At 32.9% G+C, this 20430-nt stretch overlaps 3 protein-coding genes across 5 annotated transcripts; 1 reads left to right on the forward strand and 2 right to left on the reverse strand.

The window, feature by feature from the left end:
• Positions 1–4167: 4167 nt before the first annotated feature.
• Positions 4168–4940, reverse strand: LOC101214391 (zinc finger protein ZAT3). The gene has a single exon (XM_004140012.2). It carries the CDS (start codon positions 4775–4777, stop codon positions 4283–4285), a length of 495 nt encoding a protein of 164 aa, XP_004140060.1. The 5' UTR covers positions 4778–4940; the 3' UTR covers positions 4168–4282.
• Positions 4941–8646: 3706 nt separating this feature from the next.
• On the reverse strand, positions 8647–19778 carry LOC101211824. 3 transcript variants are annotated; one of them, XM_004139922.3, is made up of 4 exons: positions 19518–19772; positions 17406–18114; positions 17227–17310; positions 8647–9125 (listed from the first exon to the last, which is right to left on the reverse strand). In XM_004139922.3, exons 2-4 carry the CDS (start codon positions 18112–18114, stop codon positions 9028–9030), a joined length of 891 nt encoding a protein of 296 aa, XP_004139970.1. In that variant the 5' UTR covers positions 19518–19772; the 3' UTR covers positions 8647–9027. The 3 variants fall into 3 exon arrangements, with proteins under 3 accessions (XP_004139970.1, XP_031743510.1, XP_031743509.1); XM_031887650.1 differs by lacking the exon at positions 8647–9125 and adding an exon at positions 15905–17036 and having other exon boundaries at positions 19518–19778; XM_031887649.1 differs by lacking the exon at positions 8647–9125 and adding an exon at positions 15905–17039 and having other exon boundaries at positions 19518–19778.
• On the forward strand, positions 9479–11337 carry LOC105435782. Its single transcript, XM_011658611.2, has 2 exons — positions 9479–10455; positions 10605–11337. Exons 1-2 carry the CDS (start codon positions 9947–9949, stop codon positions 10660–10662), a joined length of 567 nt encoding a protein of 188 aa, XP_011656913.1. The 5' UTR covers positions 9479–9946; the 3' UTR covers positions 10663–11337.
• Positions 19779–20430: the final 652 nt, after the last annotated feature.

Genomic DNA, 20430 nt, shown 5'->3' on the forward strand with positions numbered 1-20430 from the left:
CTAATAAAATCATTAAAGAGAACAAACGTTTAAATAATCCAATTAGCATCTAATCCAAAGGTTCATAGCATTCAAAAATCATTGAAATAAAAATAAATAGCAAAAGCATTGGTCATATCTAGTCTCAATGACACAGACACGAGGTCTTCCTCTTGCCTTTACCTTTGTTATAAAATACTCCGAAAGGGACAACAAAATATTGTGTCATAACAGTCTACTGATTCCGTAGTTGGGTGTGATAACAATCTAGTGATCTCATAGAAGCACACATCAGTCATTTAGTGATCTCACATGAGCACACATACAATTTTCATACGTACTAGTGTAATAGCCAAAAGTTAACAGTTGTCTATCAATCTAGAAACATTCTAATTTAATCAACTCAGTTCAGTCCAATCATAAACCTTTCTTGGAACATTTATTCAATAACCTCGTTCAATTTATATAATCATCATGATTCATGACTTTACCAAATTAATCATGTTGCCATTCATGACTTTACCAAATTAATCATGTTTGGCAACGCAATTTAACTCAATTCAATCCAAACTTGATACATATCCTTGTCCACTTAATATTCTTACTTGTGTGGAAGGTTGGATAGTAAACCCCTTGAACCCTAATTCCTTCTGATGCAATTAAATTCTCAACCTAATACAATTTAAATTAATAATTTTAGCAAATCAATTTTAATTCTCCAATTTAACATACTTAATTGACTTATCAACCATACCAAAAATGCTTCATGTTAACTCCATAATAACTTCAATAAAACCAATCTTTAATGTGTATTAAAACCCATAACCAAAACACAAAACCACCCATAACTCACCTAAAAACAACGGGATAATGGCGATGGTGAACAGATCCAACGGATTGAGGCGATGGAGACATGTGGGTGGTGGCCATCATCAGTGAATGTGGTGCAACGACCCAAACTTTTAAACTAAGTTGATGTCATTACTTAAAAGACCAATAACAAAATACACTTTTTTTTAAAAATAAAAACTAAAAATATTTATAAAATAAAAACTAAATTAATGTTCGAAAGGTATAAAATCGACCAAACCAATAAAAATAATTTTAAAACGTGACACGCGGGTGCAAACAATTTTTTTTTTAAAAAAATAAAGATAAACAAATGAGACAAAACTTTAAATAAGGTTTCTAAAACCAAAATACTGAAAAAATTGAGACATAGACGCAGAAGTAAAACTGAGTCCCCATATGGTATGTCACACCCTTCTTGTCGCTCGCTAGCTTTCAAAATCCTCTAACTTTGTCTGAAATATTAAACATAGAAAAGAGTGAATATATAAATATATCCAATAAGAGGTCCACCATTGGTCCCGCTAGATGATCTGTTAACTTTTTTTTGTTAAAAACATAATAATAATGTTGTGTGTCCAATATAATGGAGCATTCTTGAGCGAGTGAGATCATACAAACACCCCTAATCATGCGAGCAATTTCATAGGAACACCCCTAGTCGTGTGAGTGATCGTAGATACACACTGAGTGAGACCATATGAACACCCCTAATCGTGCGAGCGATCTCGAAGGAACACCTCTAGTTGTGCGAGTGGTCGCAGGTACACACCCCATAAACATGTTTGTAATACGTAGATACACCCTTAATCGTGCAAATGGTCTGATCGCAGGTACAGACCCCATAAATATGTTTGTAATACATAGATACACCCTTAATCGTGTGAATGGTCCAGTCGAAACACCCCTAGTCATACGAGTGACCCCATAAATAGGATCTCAATAAAGGTGGAGTAAAAGCTCAACAAGCAAAGTTAACAGACACACCATAGTCCAAAGCATACAACATATCATAAATATCATAACATGGAATCTATATCAATCACACCCGTCCTTATCATGTGATTAATATATCATGCGCCATATCATATGAGTCATCAACATCAGTCATCAATGTCAACACATTATGCATCTTAGCTACATCAATGCATAAGGAAAAATACATGCAAGCTCTTCATTTTATGTTTGAAGGTTCAGTAATAGAATTTCTTATATAAGAAATTATCCAAACAAAACAATCCCTCGCTGACAATAAAAATTCTCCAACTAATTCGATCTGAAAATTGAGGTTGAAACCAATTCAATCTTGATCGGAAAAATTCATCATTAATAATATTTTTATTATTTAATATTATTCTCTCACCAAAATATATAATAAACATATATATTTATTTAAACCATTATTCTCCCCTCTAATTAAATATATCATCTTTTCCGTTCGACCAAATCAATCATCTCTCTTCATGGATTATCTTATTTTCCAAACAATTATAATTATATTCCGTCGTATAATTAACTTTACTTTACCATATTAATTATTTATACAAAACCAAATTATTAATATCATATTCCACCAAAAATCCAAATTATTGAGGACAGAAATAGACTCATAGAGTACGTATGACTTTGTACTCAATGCCAAACCCAATGTAAATATAGTAAAAGCATTCTTTGGCCAAATAAAAGGATTATTTTTTTTTTTGAAAATTTTGGCCACTTCTGAAGATAAAAATAAAATTTACTGCAAAAAAATGAACAAGGATATTTTGAGTATTAATCTTGCCGAATTTTGAACTTAAAAATACTTCCATAGCAAGAAATACACAATGAGAGTAATTTATAAATAACAGATAAAACTTGCTCGCGTTTTGAAATGTGTAGAAATGCAAAGGGGAAGGTGAGTCTTTGAAGAGGAATGGTTTGGGGACAAGCATGATACATAGTGATGCTTGAGTATAAACATTACTCTAAATTTGGAGGTGTGATAATGTGTATAAATACCCGTTATTATAACCTCTTTTATTAGAATAAAGAAGTCAAAGCACATAAGAAGATTATCAAAGCGTGTGGCTGTGTTGTGGAAGACCCTATTTCTTGTAGTGTCATTCTCTTCCATCCCCTAACTTGTAATACTATTTTATTGTTCTACCTTTCATTTTTGTATTCTTTGTAATGTCTACTATGCATATTGTATGTTGGCCTATGACCTACATTCTTTGTATATATTACATGTTTATGCCTGTTCAATCCAAAATTTCTTTACTTTCTACCAGTCAATGTGTTATTCGTAGCTTAGGTAGATGATAAGTTATTGATAAGAAGTACGGCTTATTCATGGGTTAGTATTCAATTTGCTTCTCGTTTTATATTAAATGAATTGAGATATGAATTATTTGATTTCACGTCTAAACATAGATCCACCCTTTATGGCCACCTCACATTCACATAAACAACCCATGGTCAGATCTTACTTTGAAATCCCAAATGAATGCTAACAGTTAGACAGATAAATCAGTTTATCAGTTGCGTAATGAATATAAGGGAATTAGAACTTGAGCTTGACAAGAAAGGTATTTTGTGTGAGAATGGTGGGTCGAATACTTCCCGGTAGGTATCTGTGATAACACATATACTTATTTTGCGTACCTTTAGTGTAAACGTCCCGTCCAAGGTATTTGTTTCTCCACATATGATTCCACTGTAGTAATTAAGAGGTGGACCTCCATCCATAGACACAGCAAGCCATGATATAGGTTGTTTAAACCCTGCCATATATACACACAAAATGTAACAAGTCATCAGATTAGACAAGATTAATAGAAAATGAGACAAAATCTATACAGAAGATTAGCGTCGATCCAATCGTGAATGATTGGCAATAAGATTTGATTTGATCGAGTAGATCATATCAATGTATGTGACGTACGTTGCCATCACATTTTAACAATGAGCAACGGAGTTGTAGATTGAAGAGCTTGGCTGCTTGGTTGTGTGAACTGACGAATCCAAACTCATCAAGCTTTGATGGGTCAGGTCCAAATTTAACAACATTCTGAGCCAAACATCCTAGAGGACCTGTGTTGTGTATCCAAAAATTCCTAGCCCCATGGTCGTACAGTTTCTAAATAGTAGGCAAAAGGAGGTTACGTTGTTATGAAATCCACAAACAAAAACAAAACTGAAAACATAAACCACAGAAAATCTATACACTTTATGTTATATTATATATGTTAGTGTCCAACCCCAGTTATATAAGGAATGGAAATGATATTAGTATACATAAAATTTATTGAAAAGAATCAGAATGTATAATAATTGTTTGAGTTATAGATTGCTGAATTGACTTCACACGTTTGTCCTTCCTAGTTAATTAATTAGTGTAATACTTACCACAAACTCTTGTTTTTCCCTATTTGGAGGAAATAAGAAGAAAAGAAATGTAAAAATGGTTGAATTAATTAAGCCCCAATCTGAGATCCAAAACAATCCCTGATGAATAGGGAGATGAAGATTCCTGTTCAATCTCCTCCATTGGAGGAGGCAAATTCAAGTCCAATAATCCAGAATGTGCCCTTGGTTTGTGCTCACAAACTACCACTGCTTCTCTGCCCTCTGAAGTTCCACGTCCGGGGTCCGGTGGGGCATTTGAGAGCATGATCAAAGAGGTAGCGATTTCATGATCTAGTTGAGCGGCGGAGGGAGGATGGAGGAAAATAGGGGGTGGGTTGATTCCTCGCCATTGACGCTCGGGATGGCAGCGCATGTGGCCGAAAAGAGCCTTCCATGAACAGAATTTCTTGCCGCATTCGGAACACGGGGGAGTGATGTTGTGGGGTGTGGCGGAAGCATTATTGAGGGTGGTTGTTTTGATGAATTTAGTAGGCTTCCGACGGGAATTAGTAGTAGTAGAACTCCGTTGGGCATTGAAAGAAAAGAGAGGAAGATCCATTATTATTATTATTTGGATTTGTTGAAAGAATTAGTAAAAGAGTTGGAAGAAGGAAGAGGTTTGAATTTAAGCGGTTTTATTTTAGGTTTATGGAAAGGGGCAGTTGTATGTTTCCAACTCCTAAGTTTTATCCTTTCCTCTTGAATAATATTCAATTATACCCTAAACCCTATATGTTATGTTATGGTTACCTTTCACAATAGTAAGGCATGCATATACTATTTTTATTTTCATTGCCGGCCCCATCTTTGTTCAAATATATTGTGGTTCGAATAATACTAAGAATGGATTGTTCATCTATGTATTCAAAAAATAATTGTTTTAGAATAATGGCATGTTTGGATTACATTTTTAAGTGTTTAATTTAGAGAATAAATTATTTTTTAAAAAGCTAAAATTTTTGGAAACCACCCATATGGTAAATGTTTGAGTTGAGGAAATGGTACAAAGATATAATTAATATACAAAATGATTTTGCAATATGATGATGAGATTATAAGAATGAATGTGTTTCCACACGAAGTGAGCTTTAAACTGTATTTAAACAGAAAATGATCTTCCTTGCGATTTGTAAATGCTGATAATGAGATTTAAATTATTACATTATTTGCCTATACACATTCAAAGGACTTGCTTTGAACTCAGAAATCTAATACTGAAATGTGAAATCTTTATATAGCGTGATTTCACAAAATTGGTTATAACGGGTAGACAAAATATAATTTATAAAATTATGAATAAAAACCCCCACTCTTTAGACATGTTTTTCATCTAGCTAACCTTTCAAATGTTTTGTTGTATTTCTCCCCAAGTAGCAAATGACATTCCGTGTTAAACTTGCAGCCTTGATTGTCTGTCGTGCCCTTTGCGAACACATCACTTGGTAACGACCACTGTCAACTTGCATAACATGTAGAGCTAGGTGAGAAGAGTCAAACTATTATCTTAGAATGTTGTATTTTTGAAGCTAAGGAGACTTGTACTCATGTGTGATGTACTTTTGATCCACTATTAATGAAGTCTTTGTTATTCGTAAATAAGTTCTCATCTAGCATTAAAATTTACCTATTAATACGTTATTTGGTTACATTTTTTTTTTGGAAATTTTTAAAAATAGTAGATTTTACAAAATATTTACCAACAATAGCAAATTTTATCTCTGATAGTCATTGATATGTTATAGTGATAGAATCCAAATTTTTGCTATAGATTATCAATATTTTAATTTATTTTGCTATTTTTAAAAATGTTTTTTTGTTTAATGATTTTCCCCTTTTTCCTTTTTTCACACTCTCACACAACGACAACCTTCTTTTCTTACACAACGACAACCTTCTTTTCTTTCGTTGTTTCGTTCATTTGATTCAAATTGAGGAGTGCATTCATATTCATTATTCTTCCCTCCAACAGTCACCTTCCTTTTTTTTTCTTCTCAACTTTTGTTTTTGTTATGGTTTCCTAAATTAGGTGAAAAAGAAGAAGGCGAGATGAAAATGGAATATTTCACATATTTATTTGTAGAAAAATTACATTAAATAACAAAAATATTTAGAAAAAACAGCTCATGACACCTCATTTTTGCATAATGAGAATATAAAAAAACTAGTGATATTAGATAGTAATCTTAGAATTATCGACTTTTAAACTTGCTATTTTTGTAATTTAAAAAATGTAGTAACATGATTCTAATTATCATAATATTTTTTTTTGATATTTTTGCAAAGGTCTCGTTTATTTTTCATTTAATATAATTTTGTCTTTGGTCCACTGTTACCTACCAAAATTTGAATTTTTTATATTATCTATCGCGCTTACACATCAGATATCTCAAGATATAAATTAAATGAACACAAACACAAAATAAAAGTTAAATCTACTTATACCTAACAAAGTTTTGTTTAGGTATGTCTTCAAAAGTTTAGATTGACACTCCTAAAAAGAAGTTTAGGTTAACAAGATGAGGTGATAAATGGTCTCAAGCATATTTTTTTTTTTAGAAAGTGTATCAATTGACGAAAATATTTAGAGAAAAATAGTTCATTACACCAACTTTTTGCATAGTGCGAATATGACAAAATTAGTGATATCAAACGGTAATCATAGAACTATCAAATGGTCATCACTTTTAAAATTGCAACGTTGTGACATGGACTCTATTATCATAATTTTTTTTGTTTTTTTTTTCAAAAACCCTTATTTCTTTTCTACGTTTAATATTTTGCCTATTAAATAATTTGAAATATCCTTACATGTTCCTAATTTTTTCTTCAAATGGTAAAGCATCAAATATACGATATTGACCTTGTTTTTGTCTTCAATAATGACTGACCTGTTGTACTGTCACCACAAGAAAAATTGTGTTTCTTGAAACTTTTTCATTGTCAACTATCAATACACCTTACCAGATAGTTGATCCTTCAGGAAACCAATCTGAGACTTTGATAAATGAAACTGGTAATTCTTCTTCTTCTCTCATTCTTACTTCTATCGTTCAGAATACTTTTCTGAGTGGTGATCTCAAGGAAGAGGCATCTATAAGTTTACCACCAGGTTTCGAAGATGAACTTGGGTGTGCAGTAAAATTTGCAAATTAAAAGAAATGTCTTTATGGCCTTAAATAGTCTCCCAACAGCTTGGTTTGAACATTTTGAAAAAATTGTATTCAACTATAGATTTCAAAATCACAAGCAGATCATACTATATTTTATAAACATTCGGAGTAATAAAATCTCAAATTTAGTTATCTATGTAGATGGTATTATTCTCATACACGATGATGAAACAAGTTTGACAGATCTTAAGAAAATTAAAATATATGCTTGTACATTTCAAATGAAGGATTTAGGAACATTGAAATATTTCCTAGGAATGAAATTTGCAAGATTGAGGAAGGATATCTTTAATTTGTTAATCAAAGGAAGTATGTTCTTGACTGACTTAAAGAACCAGACTGGTTGCAGAATTGCAGAAACCCTGTTGAACCATCTAAAGTTGAAAGTAACAAAGCTGAAGAAATAAAGGACAAGGAGTGCTACTAATGATATGTTGGAAGATTGATTTATCTATCACATACACGGCCTGATATAGCACATGTCTAGAGCTTGGTTAATCAATTTTGTGCATTCTTCGAGACAAACTCATTTGAAGTTGCCTACAAATTTTTAACGTATTTGAAAAAGTCATCTGGACAAGACATTTTATCATTTCTGAATAGAAGTTGATACTAATGTAGGTTGGACAAGTTCTTTAAATACAAGATCAACCTCTAGTTATTGTTGTTCCTTTGTTGGTTGTTAATTAGAAAAGTAAAAAAATAGAATGTGGTGGTAGGAGTGGTTTTGAAGTAGAATTTAGAACTTTAGCTCATGGGATTTGTGAGGAGGCCAGGTATATAGATCAAAAGAATCCTTGAAGAATTGAAGAGGGTTTATTGTAACAATAAAACAGTGACTCTATTGCTCATAGTTTTGTTTTACATTTTTTTTATCATGTATTCTTAGTTTAACTTGTTGATATGCTAACTAAAGGTCTTTTGAAGAACCAGTTTGACAAATAAGTCAGCAAACTGGCTGTGAAAAATATCTTCAAACTAGAGCTTGGGGGGAAGTGTTGAAATTTCAATATATGTATAAATATTAATTTCTTAAATTATTTCCTCTAGTCTTTATTATTTACCAAGTGTAATAGGTCTTTCTCATATATAAGAATACCTATGTTGCACATATTGAATATTTTTATTCTCTCAAAATCAAGTTGTTCATGTGTTTAAATTGTAAACAAAGCAAGAATTAAGAACATCAGTAACTATAACAAATTTTTACAAGGACTTAACTGATTATTTAAGGTATAATACAATACTAAAGACCAAATTGAGAAAAGTTTAAGAGATTATGAATATATCTAAATTTTAACTTCACTCATCCTTTCAATTGTCAAACCAATATAAACTCAAATAGACCATTAAAGAAAAACATATAAAGAAGTGGGTCTAGGGAGGAAACAAAGAAAAAGGAAGTTTAGGAAGATGAAACGGTTCTTCTTTTCTTACAATCTTTGAAACAAATGAGACATATCTTTGGACAAATAGTAGGCAGAATATTAAAAGAACTAACAACCATCCAGTTGGCGAGAGCCGGGAATTCCTAGTTTAGAACAATTCGATGCAACCACAGTCCAGCGACAACTTCGTCCAACCGACGTGAATAAGAACAGGGTTATGTATAAAAATGATATTCATATACTCTTATCTCTTATGTCTCTGAACTGTCTTGATGGGTTAACGATACTTTGATATTCTTTACAGGATTTCCCAGCACATTCAAAACCCCAACTCGCTGCAGCTCTTTTGCTGTGATGATGGAGAGAGGAATAAAAGTTAATTCGATCATGTTCCAAAGCAAAAGGAAACTTTCTGATATTTCATTGCTGGTGATATCTTAATGTCTAACTAGAAACTAAAAAACAGATTCATAACTATTACCATTAGGCTGAAATAAAAAATAGCATCAAACTTACTTCGAAGTTTTGCAAGGAATATATGCATTAATAGTTCGGAAGTAAAAAGTTCAAACAAAAGACTAGTTATAAACTTCCTTAGGAAGGTAACTATCTTGACTTTCATGATGATTCTTTCCCTGTTTTTAAAGTCAAAATCCAACATAAAGGAAGCTTAGTTCAAGCGACGTAGGGAAATTTTGGAAATATTCGAATGGTTAAGATTGTTGTGTTTTATCATTCATTTTAATCATCTTTCACTTTTATTATTATTAGTTTAGTTGTGAAACCATCATTCTCCTTTGGGTCGATTTAGAGGAGGTTACATTTAGTTAGATAGTTAGATGAGAAACCGCACTCTCTTTGGGTCTATTTAAAGGGAACCATGACATCTTTTTTTATTAATCATTCAATTTTCAGTAAGACTCCTCCAAGCATCTTAGTCTTGCATCAATTGGTAACCGAGCACCTTTGAGAAAGGGCTTGATGGTGACCAAGAACACCTCCAAGAAACCCAACCCCTTATTTAGATGCGGAAGCATCATCCTCTTCTCTTCAATTTCTCAATCGGCCTTTCACTAATGTGAGAAGTTTCTATTGGACAGCGTTAGTAAGTGGCCCATAAGGAGATTATGGGAGATTAAGTCGGTGTTTCGTTTGTTTATCGCTTTCAATATGGTATCAGAGAAAGGTAACAACAAAACCCTAGACACTAGCTTAGGTGAAGCCCAAATAGAAACAAAACCCCTTTATCACTGCTGTGGACACCGTCATCGCCGCCACCATGGAAAAACTCCTCCATCCGATTCAGAAGATGTTGGCAATCAGTTTGGGGCCACCATCGGAGCAAGCCACATAGCCCAACACCAGGTACAAAGCTCACATGCCACAAGTCTTACCCCACACACCACCGTCGATACCTTCATGAACCAACCGATCTTCTTCCCTCCTTCATCCCAAATCCAGCCGCCATACCCTTCCGACAATCCACACCTCCACGCACCGCCATTGCCCTCGGTTTACAAACGACCTTTGATTCACGAGTCATTGCCTTTTCATGTCTTACAGCAGCAACATATCCATGGTTTAGAAATGATCGAAGGTATACTCAGTTCGGTTTTGAAGTTAGTGAATCCTTGGCATAGTCTAAATCGACTGAACTACCGATGTATTCAAAGAACCTGGTAACTTCGCTCCCTAATTTGCCTTCGAATTATATAACTGACTCTCTAGTATCATCTACAAAGAACTTTCTAAGGGAGAAATCAAGTGGCCAAAATTATTTTTCGTGGTCTCAATTGATTAAGATGTTCCTCATTCGGGTTTTTTACAGGAGAAACTATCCGTCCTCTTTTAGAACGGGGAAGACTCACTCATTCGATCTATGCTGATTAATAGCATGAAACCACAAATTTACAAGCCTCTACTGTATGCAATCACTTTGTGGGATACAACTCAGACACTTTTCTCCAGTTTGGGACACGCAAAATAATGATATAAAATATGCTAAACTTGAGGAAGCTAACCATATTTATAATTTTTTTGTAGGATTTAATCTCAAATTTGATACTGTTTGTGGTCGTATACTCAGATGAAAGCCACTTCCCTCCTTAATGGGAGTGTGTTCTGAAGTCCGTCTTGAAGGTAAGAAACAATCATCTCCCAGACGGTAAGAAACGATCAGCCAATGAGAAAAAGAATTCTAGGTGTGCCTACGTTAGTGAGATGCCACTGCCAGCACATCTTAGTCAATTGGCCCTACTGTAAGCCAGACCAACCCTTCTACTCTAGGTGTCATTGCTAAGTCAAGTATGCCTCAATCCCTTGGCCTTGTTAATGTAGATGGGAAGACTCCATATAGTCTATGGCTCGTTCACCCTGATTGTTGGCAAAGAACAAATAGTTTCCTTTGCCGGACTCTCTCCAAAATGTTTTGCATGTGCATAAGCTTTCTTACAACTTTATCAACAAGATCACTCGTGATCTGTATTATAAAGTCACTTTCTTACTTGAATTTGTTTGTTTTCAAGACATAAACTTGGGGAAAATGATTGGCACTACTTGGCATAGCACGAGACTCTATATCCTTGATGATGATACCTCTGATAGTAGTATCTCTAGGAATAGTTTATTGTCTTCCTATTTTAGCACTTCTGAACATGATTGTATGTTGTGGCATCTTTGGTTGGGTCACCCAAACTTTAATTATATGAAATATTTGTTTCACCTTTATTTTCTAAAATTGATGTCTCATCTCTATCTTGTGATATGTGAATTTGGGTAAAACAACGTCAAGTTTTATTTACCTTATAACCATATAAACTAACACAACCATTCACCCTTATCCATAGTGACTTTGGGGTCCATCCAAAGTCACTACCTCCTTTGAAAAACGATGGTTTATAACCTCAATTGATGATCATACCTGCCTTACCTGGGTCTTCCTTATCACAGAATAAATCTGAGGTCTCCTCTGTTTTCCAAAACTTCTATCAAGCCATTGAAACGCAATTCCATACAAAAATTGCAATTCTTTAGGAATTCTAAAACCATAATCTTAGTGAGTTCCTAGCCTCCAAGGGAATTGTTCACCAAAGCTCGTGCGCCTACACTCCTCAACAAAATGGAATGGCCAAGCGCAAAAATCGTCTTCTTGTAGAAGTAGCTCGTTCTCTTATGCTATTTACTTTCCTTCCTCCATACTTGTAGGGAGATGTCATTCTTACAACAACTTATTTAATCAATAGAATGTCTTCTCGTGTCCCCCACCTTTAGACTCCTTTAGATTTTAAGGAGTCTTATCCTTATACCCGTCTACTTTCTGAAGGTCCCCTTCGTGTGTTTGGGTGTACTGCATATTGAACCACCAATTCATCCAAAACCTTAAGCTAGTGGTTGAGGACAAATTTAATTATATATCACCAACACTCCCCTCACTTGTGGGCTTGAAATATTTGAAAGGCCCAACAAGTGGAAATCAATTTTAATTAGGGAGGAAGCAACCAGGGCGGTCAAGAAGAATAGCAAATTATGAGTTTTACTTTGGGAAAATAGCAAAAAATAATTTTAAATTGTTATAATAGCAAAACATAAAAATTAGAAAAATAAATTAATGAAACAATCCCTCAAATGCCCCTATCCAATATAAAAAGTACAATTATTTACCAAAACCCAAAATATATTGTAATTGAAATAACACATGCTATATAAAAAATTTCTCACAAAAACATAAAGATTAGAAAATTTGTCATTAATGGAAAGCTTCACCTCATGTCTACAAAATTTAAAATCTATTTCAATGTCTAAAAGATGCAATTCATTTGAAATGGGTAATTGCAAAATTGAGACATATTCAATCAAAGAGTTTAGCTCTACACCTGTCGAACAGCAATAGTCGAAGGCTTCAAGTTGAAAAGTGGAGCATTGTTGATATTACAATAAAGATGAAATCATGAATGTATACCATAGAATTGAAAACTTATATGCAAAATACACATCGGTGAGTTCGTCCACTCAAATCGGTGAGTTCTTCATACATTCAAGATTCATTTGAGCTCTTCTTTCTTGTTTGCAATAAAAAAATCTCTTTCACATTGTATTTATCTCTTGTCGGCTGCCTCTCTCAATCTCTTTATTTTCTTTTCTCTAATAAAACCTCAAAGAAGAAGATTCAACTAATTTCAAAAATGTCATTGTGACATAATTAAATCCTAAAATTTAAATTCAAATTAATATTAAAAATATATATTAAAATTTAAATTCAAATTTTTATTAAAAGCTATATTACGTGCTAATTAATAAATTGTTTAAAATATAACAAATTTGAAAATAGTCATTAGCATAAATCTAGCAACAAAATAGCAAATTTAGTTAACATTTACCAAATTTGAATGTTGTTTGCAAAATACATCGTTAATAAAAGAGACACAATAAATTAATTTTTTAAATAAAAATCAATCAAAATAAGTATACAATTTGAAATATAAATTAAAATAACTATGTATAATCTAATAAATTTTTTTAACATAATTTGAAATATAAATCCTGATTGTCATTGTTTTAGGGATTAGATTTCACAATATTTGAATTCAAAATAGAAATCTAAGAAAAGAGAAACAGTTGAAAATCTTTTTACAACTTTTTTGAAAAAATATTTACAACTTTTTTGAAAAAAAATTTATTAAACATAAGTTTTATAAATTAAATAAATAAATGTTAATTAAAATTCAGGTATATATTTAGGAGATATTGAGAAAATCTTGTCAATCTCGAAAATATCTTAAATTAGTTAATATTTTTCAAAAGTTTGCAAATACACCATATGATATGATATTTGGTCTCATTATTTGTATCATATAAATACAAGTAAAACACGTATTATCCTACATAAAGAGATATAACACACGTATTATACTTCTTGATTACACATGCATAACAATGATGATTGGAAACAAAACGTCACAAACAAAATAAAATGTCTAATTAAAATAAATATGAATTTTAACGAAATTAAAAAACACAACATGAAAAAATAATTATCCGATACAAAAGGCACAATAAATTATTTTTTAAAATAAAAATCAATCAAAATAATTGTATAATCATAATCAGCACGTAGTGATAATAAAACTTTATTTTTAAATTATTATTAACTATGCGTACTATGTATTATCTGATAATTTTCTTTAAATAACTTAAAACATAAATAATACAAAATGCTTAATTTATGTTTACCATTAAGAATATGATATAATATTTGAAATCAAAATATTATGAAATATAATGATTTGAGAATGGTTGAAATTCTCATAACCAGTTTTTTATTAACCATAGGTACTATGTATTATCATATGAAAATTTATATGAAAATAATGAAGTAATGATTGTCATTGTTTTAGGAATTAGTTTCATAATATTTGAATTCAAAATATTATGAAATCTAATGGATGAGTAACGGCTGAAATTCTTTTAGCAATTTTATAGGAAAAATCTTTATTAAACATGAATTAAATAAATAAATGTTAATTAATTTGATTTAAATACTAAAAAGTTCAAAATTTTATATTTATGGGATATAGGAAAAATCTTGTTAATCCAAATTAGTTAATATTTTTCAAAACTAATTGTAGTTTGCAAATACACTGTGATTGTGTTATTTGACAAATACGCTGTATTTGAAAACATGTATTATCCTACTTAAAGGGTATAAACGGGTAAAAAAAATCCAAAAATTGTGTAACCACCCGTTTTGTCAAAATTCTTAATATTTTTTAGACTTGCTATTTTTAAGTTTGTTATACTAAATTTTGCTATTCTCACATTTATCTCAAGCAACAATATAGGAACTTGAACATAGAGGACCTCATGGACCACCTCCTCTGATACCATATTAAACCACCAATTCATCCAAAAGTTTAAGCTAGTGGTTGAAGAAAATTTAATTATATATCACCAACACTACATATATCCATAATTTTCACCCTAATCAGACCAAATTTACCTCTAGAGCTCAAGCATGTGTGTTGTTGGGTATCACTTTCATTAGCAGGGTTAAAAATGTTTTCATCTGTCTTCTAGGAAATACTTTATCACTATGGATGTAACTTTCTATGAGGATTGACCTTTCTTTCCTATTAGCCATCTTCAGAGAGAGTGTGAGTAAAAAGTCTAAATATACGTTAGAGTTTATAGAACCTACTCATAGCGTCTGACATCGATTCTCATCCCATAGTCCTACCTACAAACCAAGTTCTCTGAAAAATGTACTACAGGAGGAATCTCATAAAGGAAATTGTGTCCCCTACTAGTGAGCCAACTCTAGTCCAAGAAGTTGAACCTCCTCGAGATCAAGGTATGAAAAACATTATTGAACCTTGTGCTGACAATAAGATGAGTGAGAATGAGATGTCTGATATTGTTGTTCTTGAAAATGTGAAAGAAAATGACATTGGTGATAAGACTGAGGTTAGAGCAGAAACTAGTAATAATGAAGTTAAACATGGTCATACATGGAAACTTGATGAGTATGATCCCTCTCTAGACATTCCTATTGCATTAAGAAAATGTACTAAATCTTGAACAAAATATTTCATTTGCAATTATGTTTCATATCTCTCTCCATAGTTCAGAGCTTTTACACCAAGCTTTGTTTCTACCAAAATATCGAAAAATATCTGCACTACTTTAGAGTGTCCTGAAAGGAAGAATGTTGTGATGGAAGAGATAAAGGCTCTTGAAAAGAATAAAACTTGGGAGATTTGTGCTCTACCCAAGGGACATAAAACTTTGGGAGGAAAATGGGTGTTCACTCCCAAATACAAGGTAGATGGAACACTTGACAGACACAAGATAAGTTGGGCCTCATTGATATTTACATCTCAACTTAAGGGAGAGTGTTAGAGTTAGTGGATTTGGCCCATAGGGAGATTTGCCCTAAATATCTTTCCCTTTTTGTCTTTGTATTATTCTATTTATTATTTCCTCTTGTACCTATTGTACTCATCAGAAAATAATAAGAAAAAAGAATTGTGGTTTTTCTCACGATACTCAGGTTTTCACGTAAATCGGTATTACATTGGTTTATCGATTTTAATAGAGAGTTAACACAAGGCTACTGGATGTGTAGTCCAACAATGCTACTGAAAAGTGGTGTTAGACTTTGCTTGAAACAACATAGATATTGTCTGTTAATTCATTGTCAAGCTCTCAATCCCATGTTTGAGGCTCCAAATTTTCATTTCAGACTCGAGAAAGAATTGTCCATCTAAAGATTCTAACATCCTGTATATGCTCCATTCTATGCTTAGTTGGATGAAGCTAACCAAATCTCTAAAATGAACTCAAGTAACTTGGAACAAAATTGAGTACTCTCATTTAGTAATACCAGTCCTTGATTTTGAAGAATGATAAACATGAGTTGACATTTCATTATCCAACTTTACGGTTATAGCACCACTCTCATTCCCTTTGTCTTTCAAGTGAGCCAATATTTTTATATTCTCATGGCGAAGAGAGTCGACTTCAACCCTATAAGATTCTAACTCCTTCCTCAAAGCCAGTTCTATTCTTGTTAATCTCATTTGTTCCATCTTCCATCTTCAATCTTTCAAATTGCTTATCAAATTGCTCGCTTAATCTTTCCCACAAACCATCAATAGTCTTCTCTTGTTTGTTGCAGGTCCTTGACAACCTTGAAATTGTTTTATTTAATTCTTTGCACTCTTTCTCGTTCTCCTCATAATTCTTTCTGATGCAATCCATACCTTCGATTTGCTCCCCTTGTAATCTTCTTCTTATTTAGAAGAGATTTGGTTGTAAATATTTATTTTCTTCAATTCTAGCTGTTAGGTCTACAATATTTTGCATATCTTGCTCGAGATTAGTTGTTATAGTTCTGTTCTCTGTTTCCATCTTGTTTAAAAATTAAACCTCTCTTTGTAGTGAGACATTCTGTTCAGGTAGCTCTCTAACTCGTCCCTCTTAATCGCTCCTCCTCAAATTGAATGACCAGTCACTTGACCTTCTGTTTACTTCCTTCTCTGTCCCTACCTGCAACTCAATTTTCTCCTTCTCCAGTTTCTGTGTTGTTGACTCCAATTCTGCATTTGCCTGTTTGAGCTCTTCTCTGACACATGTCCTAGCAGCAATCCAGAATGTAGAAGGTTTGAAACTTCAGGTGCCAACGTGAACCTCTCCCTAGTGATCTTTAAGCTATTGATTACCAAATTATCCAACCTCTGAATATTTGATATGTCCAAATCCAAGACTTCTTCAGCCCAAAGAAGAGATATCATCATGGCAAGTCGAAAGTTAGAAGTAATATGGTATAGGAAAGGACATTGAGCAAAAATAATGAAATCCAACTAATGAATTTGTCATAACCCATTTTGCAAATCAGTAGTTTTCCCTGTATAGAAAAGGAAAGCGAAGTTATGAAAAACCAAAATTCAAACTACCTTCCTCAAGCGAGAGCTGAATGGATCTCTTTTCCAATTCAACTGCATGTCTACTAAGTTCAACCGATGACAACGATCCGAGCACTGATAGAAGTGAAGAATTATTTGTGGAGGAAATAATGATCATTTAAACTAATTTCAAGAATAAGATAAAGCACTTTCTGAAATGCAAAGCATACCCTGAAGATAATCACGTTGATCTGATTGGTCCAATTTATTCAATAACAACTGCAACTGATGATATCTGTCTTCCCACTGCAAATTTTTCCATCCTACTGGGATGCCTACTGAAGGGAAAGTAGAAGGTGCAGAATGGAAGTTCGATTCTGCTACGGCTAAATTGATGCCACACTTTCCCATGTGATGAGGAACTGAAGGTTTTCTAGGTGCATTCACGGAAGACACCATTGGAAAAGGAGCAAATGCTTGCACGCAATGATTCTGCAGCTCCTTAGCCTGGGATTTGAGATGCACAGTTACAGCTAGTGAACCAAGTTTGTTCAGATTTGGATAATTAGCTTTTATGCTTGTATTATCACAAGAACTATTCTTCCCTATATCCGCATCAGATTTTCTACGGACATAAACAAGATGCCCATTTGCAGAATTAGAAGTTGAAGAATGGAGATGAGATGGACTTGCAGGGTAGACTGGTAAGGCTCTCTTGTTACCAGAAACTTTAATGATGTCACTACCGGTACCTATTTCCTTCAAAAGAGGAGAACTTCCAGTACAATTTGAAGCTATGGCCATATTATCATTTTGCAAATCCCTTGATGCTGTCTTCTTCGCAGAAATTTGCAGTTGCTTTTCCTGAGAAGGCACGTCCTTCCCAAAATTTCCATGTCCATATTCACTGAATTTGGAGTCAATGGATTTCTGAACCATCTGAAAAGTTTAAAATTTTAAAGGGATACTTAATACATATATCAGAGATGAACAGAAAATGTCAGGTCGTGGATATATAACCCTTTAGAAATCAGTATCATTTATCAGTATTATTGAGATTAGCAATCAAAAGATATGCATACCATATGAACAATAAATGTCAGGACATATAAATCCATTTTGATATAAGATTTCAAAAGGAAAGAAAATTAAAGAGAATGCTTTCTATTTGAGAAACTATCTCTTTTGTTAGAACAATTATTTTTAAAAATCATTCAAAAAAATGAGCTTCAAAAACTATTTTCCATTTCTTACAACTAATGACAAAATTTATTCCAGACTTCAACCATACAATAAAGTAAGAAGGCTATCAATTCAGTCTATTACCAAACAAAATTGTGAGACTTCCCCGTTCCTCCAACAACCATAGAATCTCACTCAGGACCATTTTTTCTTATTCAACAATACTTTCTCAAGGACAAAACTTCGCATAATTCCAAAACCCCTCGCCATTTTACATACTTCAACTATTTACAGATGTGACAACATGCTAAGAATTATAGAAGATGCCTATAGCAATTAAGCTTAAGGTTTTCAACAAACTAGTAGGATAATTTTTAGATAAAAAAGATATGTTTTACACGTCAACCGGTATAACACAAAATTGCCCCAAAAGTATGACAGCCGCTTCAATTTTAACATTACGACAAGAATATACCGTTTATTTGCCATACAACTTTTAAAGAACAATTTCAATAAGATATAATGTTGACCTTTGGCATTACTTGTGATTCTAGACGATGACAATTGACAACTTATTATCCAAGTCGTTCTTTCGTGTGTGCAGTTGGAGTAGAATGGTTTAGATATTTATGAATGAGAATTAAGATTTTAGCATCTGAGTGCATTTGGATAGGAAATTCTTTGATTACAACCCTAGGATATACTTTGACGGGTGAATTGACAAAGCTTATTCCTAATCAAAGCCACTTTACATACAATCAAGCTTAATCCCAGAGAAGGTGAAGTCAACATAATGGCCGAAATCCAATGCATTAAACTCCACTATTGAAAATTACACGGGAAGCATACAGACTAGAGGAGCATAAACTACAAGTATCTTGCTTTCTTCTAATTAGTTTCTAGTTTCTTCCCACTTCTCTTGCGATTAACAATCAGGACCAATGTGGAGCTTTCTCTTTTAGAAAATTATGGGGCAGAGAAGAAAAATATGAAATTAGCTCAGGGAAAACCTAGATAGAAGTCAAATAGAAGCAGAAGCATATTCACAAGAATTCCTAGGATAAAAGACGAGTTGATCATCTTTTCCGATAATTAACACTCAAACCGAAACCTCTTAGCGAATAAAGAAAATTGCATCAAAAGCGTATCTTCATTCTTACCTTGGCTCATTGGAAACGCTACGATGGAGAAGGGAGAGCCATGTGGAATTCAAACGTTCAGTTATGAAGGTCATACAATTTCTTCAATGCTCGTTCATCAAATTACCATGAAAATGTATTCAAATTTGCTCAGGAGAATAAAAAGTGGACGCAAAATGTTTAAGAAGATGAGGGATAGAGTGCGTAATGCCCTGCAGATAGACACATGGATCACAATTATGGTTTCTCAAGGGTCCAAACCAAAACTACAAATCACCGTTTGGGACTAATAAGGATTTTTAGAATTACATTGCGATAGGAATTTTTGTTAGAGAATTCAATTTACGATATTATTGATTAATCATAGAATTGTAATTGGGTTGGTTGAAATTGGGTTGGGCTTTCCTATTATTAATATATTTTATTTTCTTTACTTTTCTTTTTCCTTAATTTACAAATATATAACACAATATTACACTATTGACGATCCTTAGTAGAAAAAAAAAAAAAAAACTGATTGAAGTCCACAATATATTTGTACAAATTTTGGAGTTACTCTTCTTCTTCACTTTATTCATTGAAGTCAAACCCACGTCAAATTTGGAACACCCACACTGTCTGTCTACAGGAAAAAAAGACCATTGGAGTCAACCCATACTGTCTAATCGATACTCACTCCAACTAGAGTCAACCCACGTCGGCTACACTCTCCGGATGAAAACCCCAATGTTTCTCTCGCTAGATTTGCATAAAATCTCACTTTCTCTCTAGATGTGTTATTTAGCTACATATATCTTTCTCTCTCTAGGTGTGTTATTCAGCTACCCTTCTAGTCCTAACTTGGGTCTCACAAAGTCATTTTCATGTCATGTTGTCAACATAGTATAAGGAGGCAACAATTATATATATCCTAAAGAAGCCGATTTTAAAAAAG

This window comes from Cucumis sativus, chromosome 6 (assembly GCF_000004075.3).
Source record: "Cucumis sativus cultivar 9930 chromosome 6, Cucumber_9930_V3, whole genome shotgun sequence".
In the NCBI taxonomy this organism is placed as follows: Eukaryota; Viridiplantae; Streptophyta; class Magnoliopsida; order Cucurbitales; family Cucurbitaceae; genus Cucumis; species Cucumis sativus.

Bases quoted from the DNA above. Each gene is read 5' to 3' on its own strand.
- LOC105435782 (XM_011658611.2), top strand. From the start codon at position 9,947: ATGGTATCAGAGAAAGGTAACAACAAAACCCTAGACACTAGCTTAGGT. The intron at 10,456-10,604 runs GTAACTTCGCTC...GGTTTTTTACAG, and splicing joins CGATGTATTCAAAGAACCTG to GAGAAACTATCCGTCCTCTT.
- LOC101211824 (XM_031887649.1), bottom strand. From the start codon at position 18,114: ATGGTTCAGAAATCCATTGACTCCAAATTCAGTGAATATGGACATGGA. The intron at 17,311-17,405 runs GTATGCTTTGCA...CACTTCTATCAG, and splicing joins TCAACGTGATTATCTTCAGG to TGCTCGGATCGTTGTCATCG. The intron at 17,040-17,226 runs GTAGTTTGAATT...TTTGGGCTGAAG, and splicing joins TCAGCTCTCGCTTGAGGAAG to AAGTCTTGGATTTGGACATA.
- LOC101214391 (XM_004140012.2), bottom strand. From the start codon at position 4,777: ATGGATCTTCCTCTCTTTTCTTTCAATGCCCAACGGAGTTCTACTACT.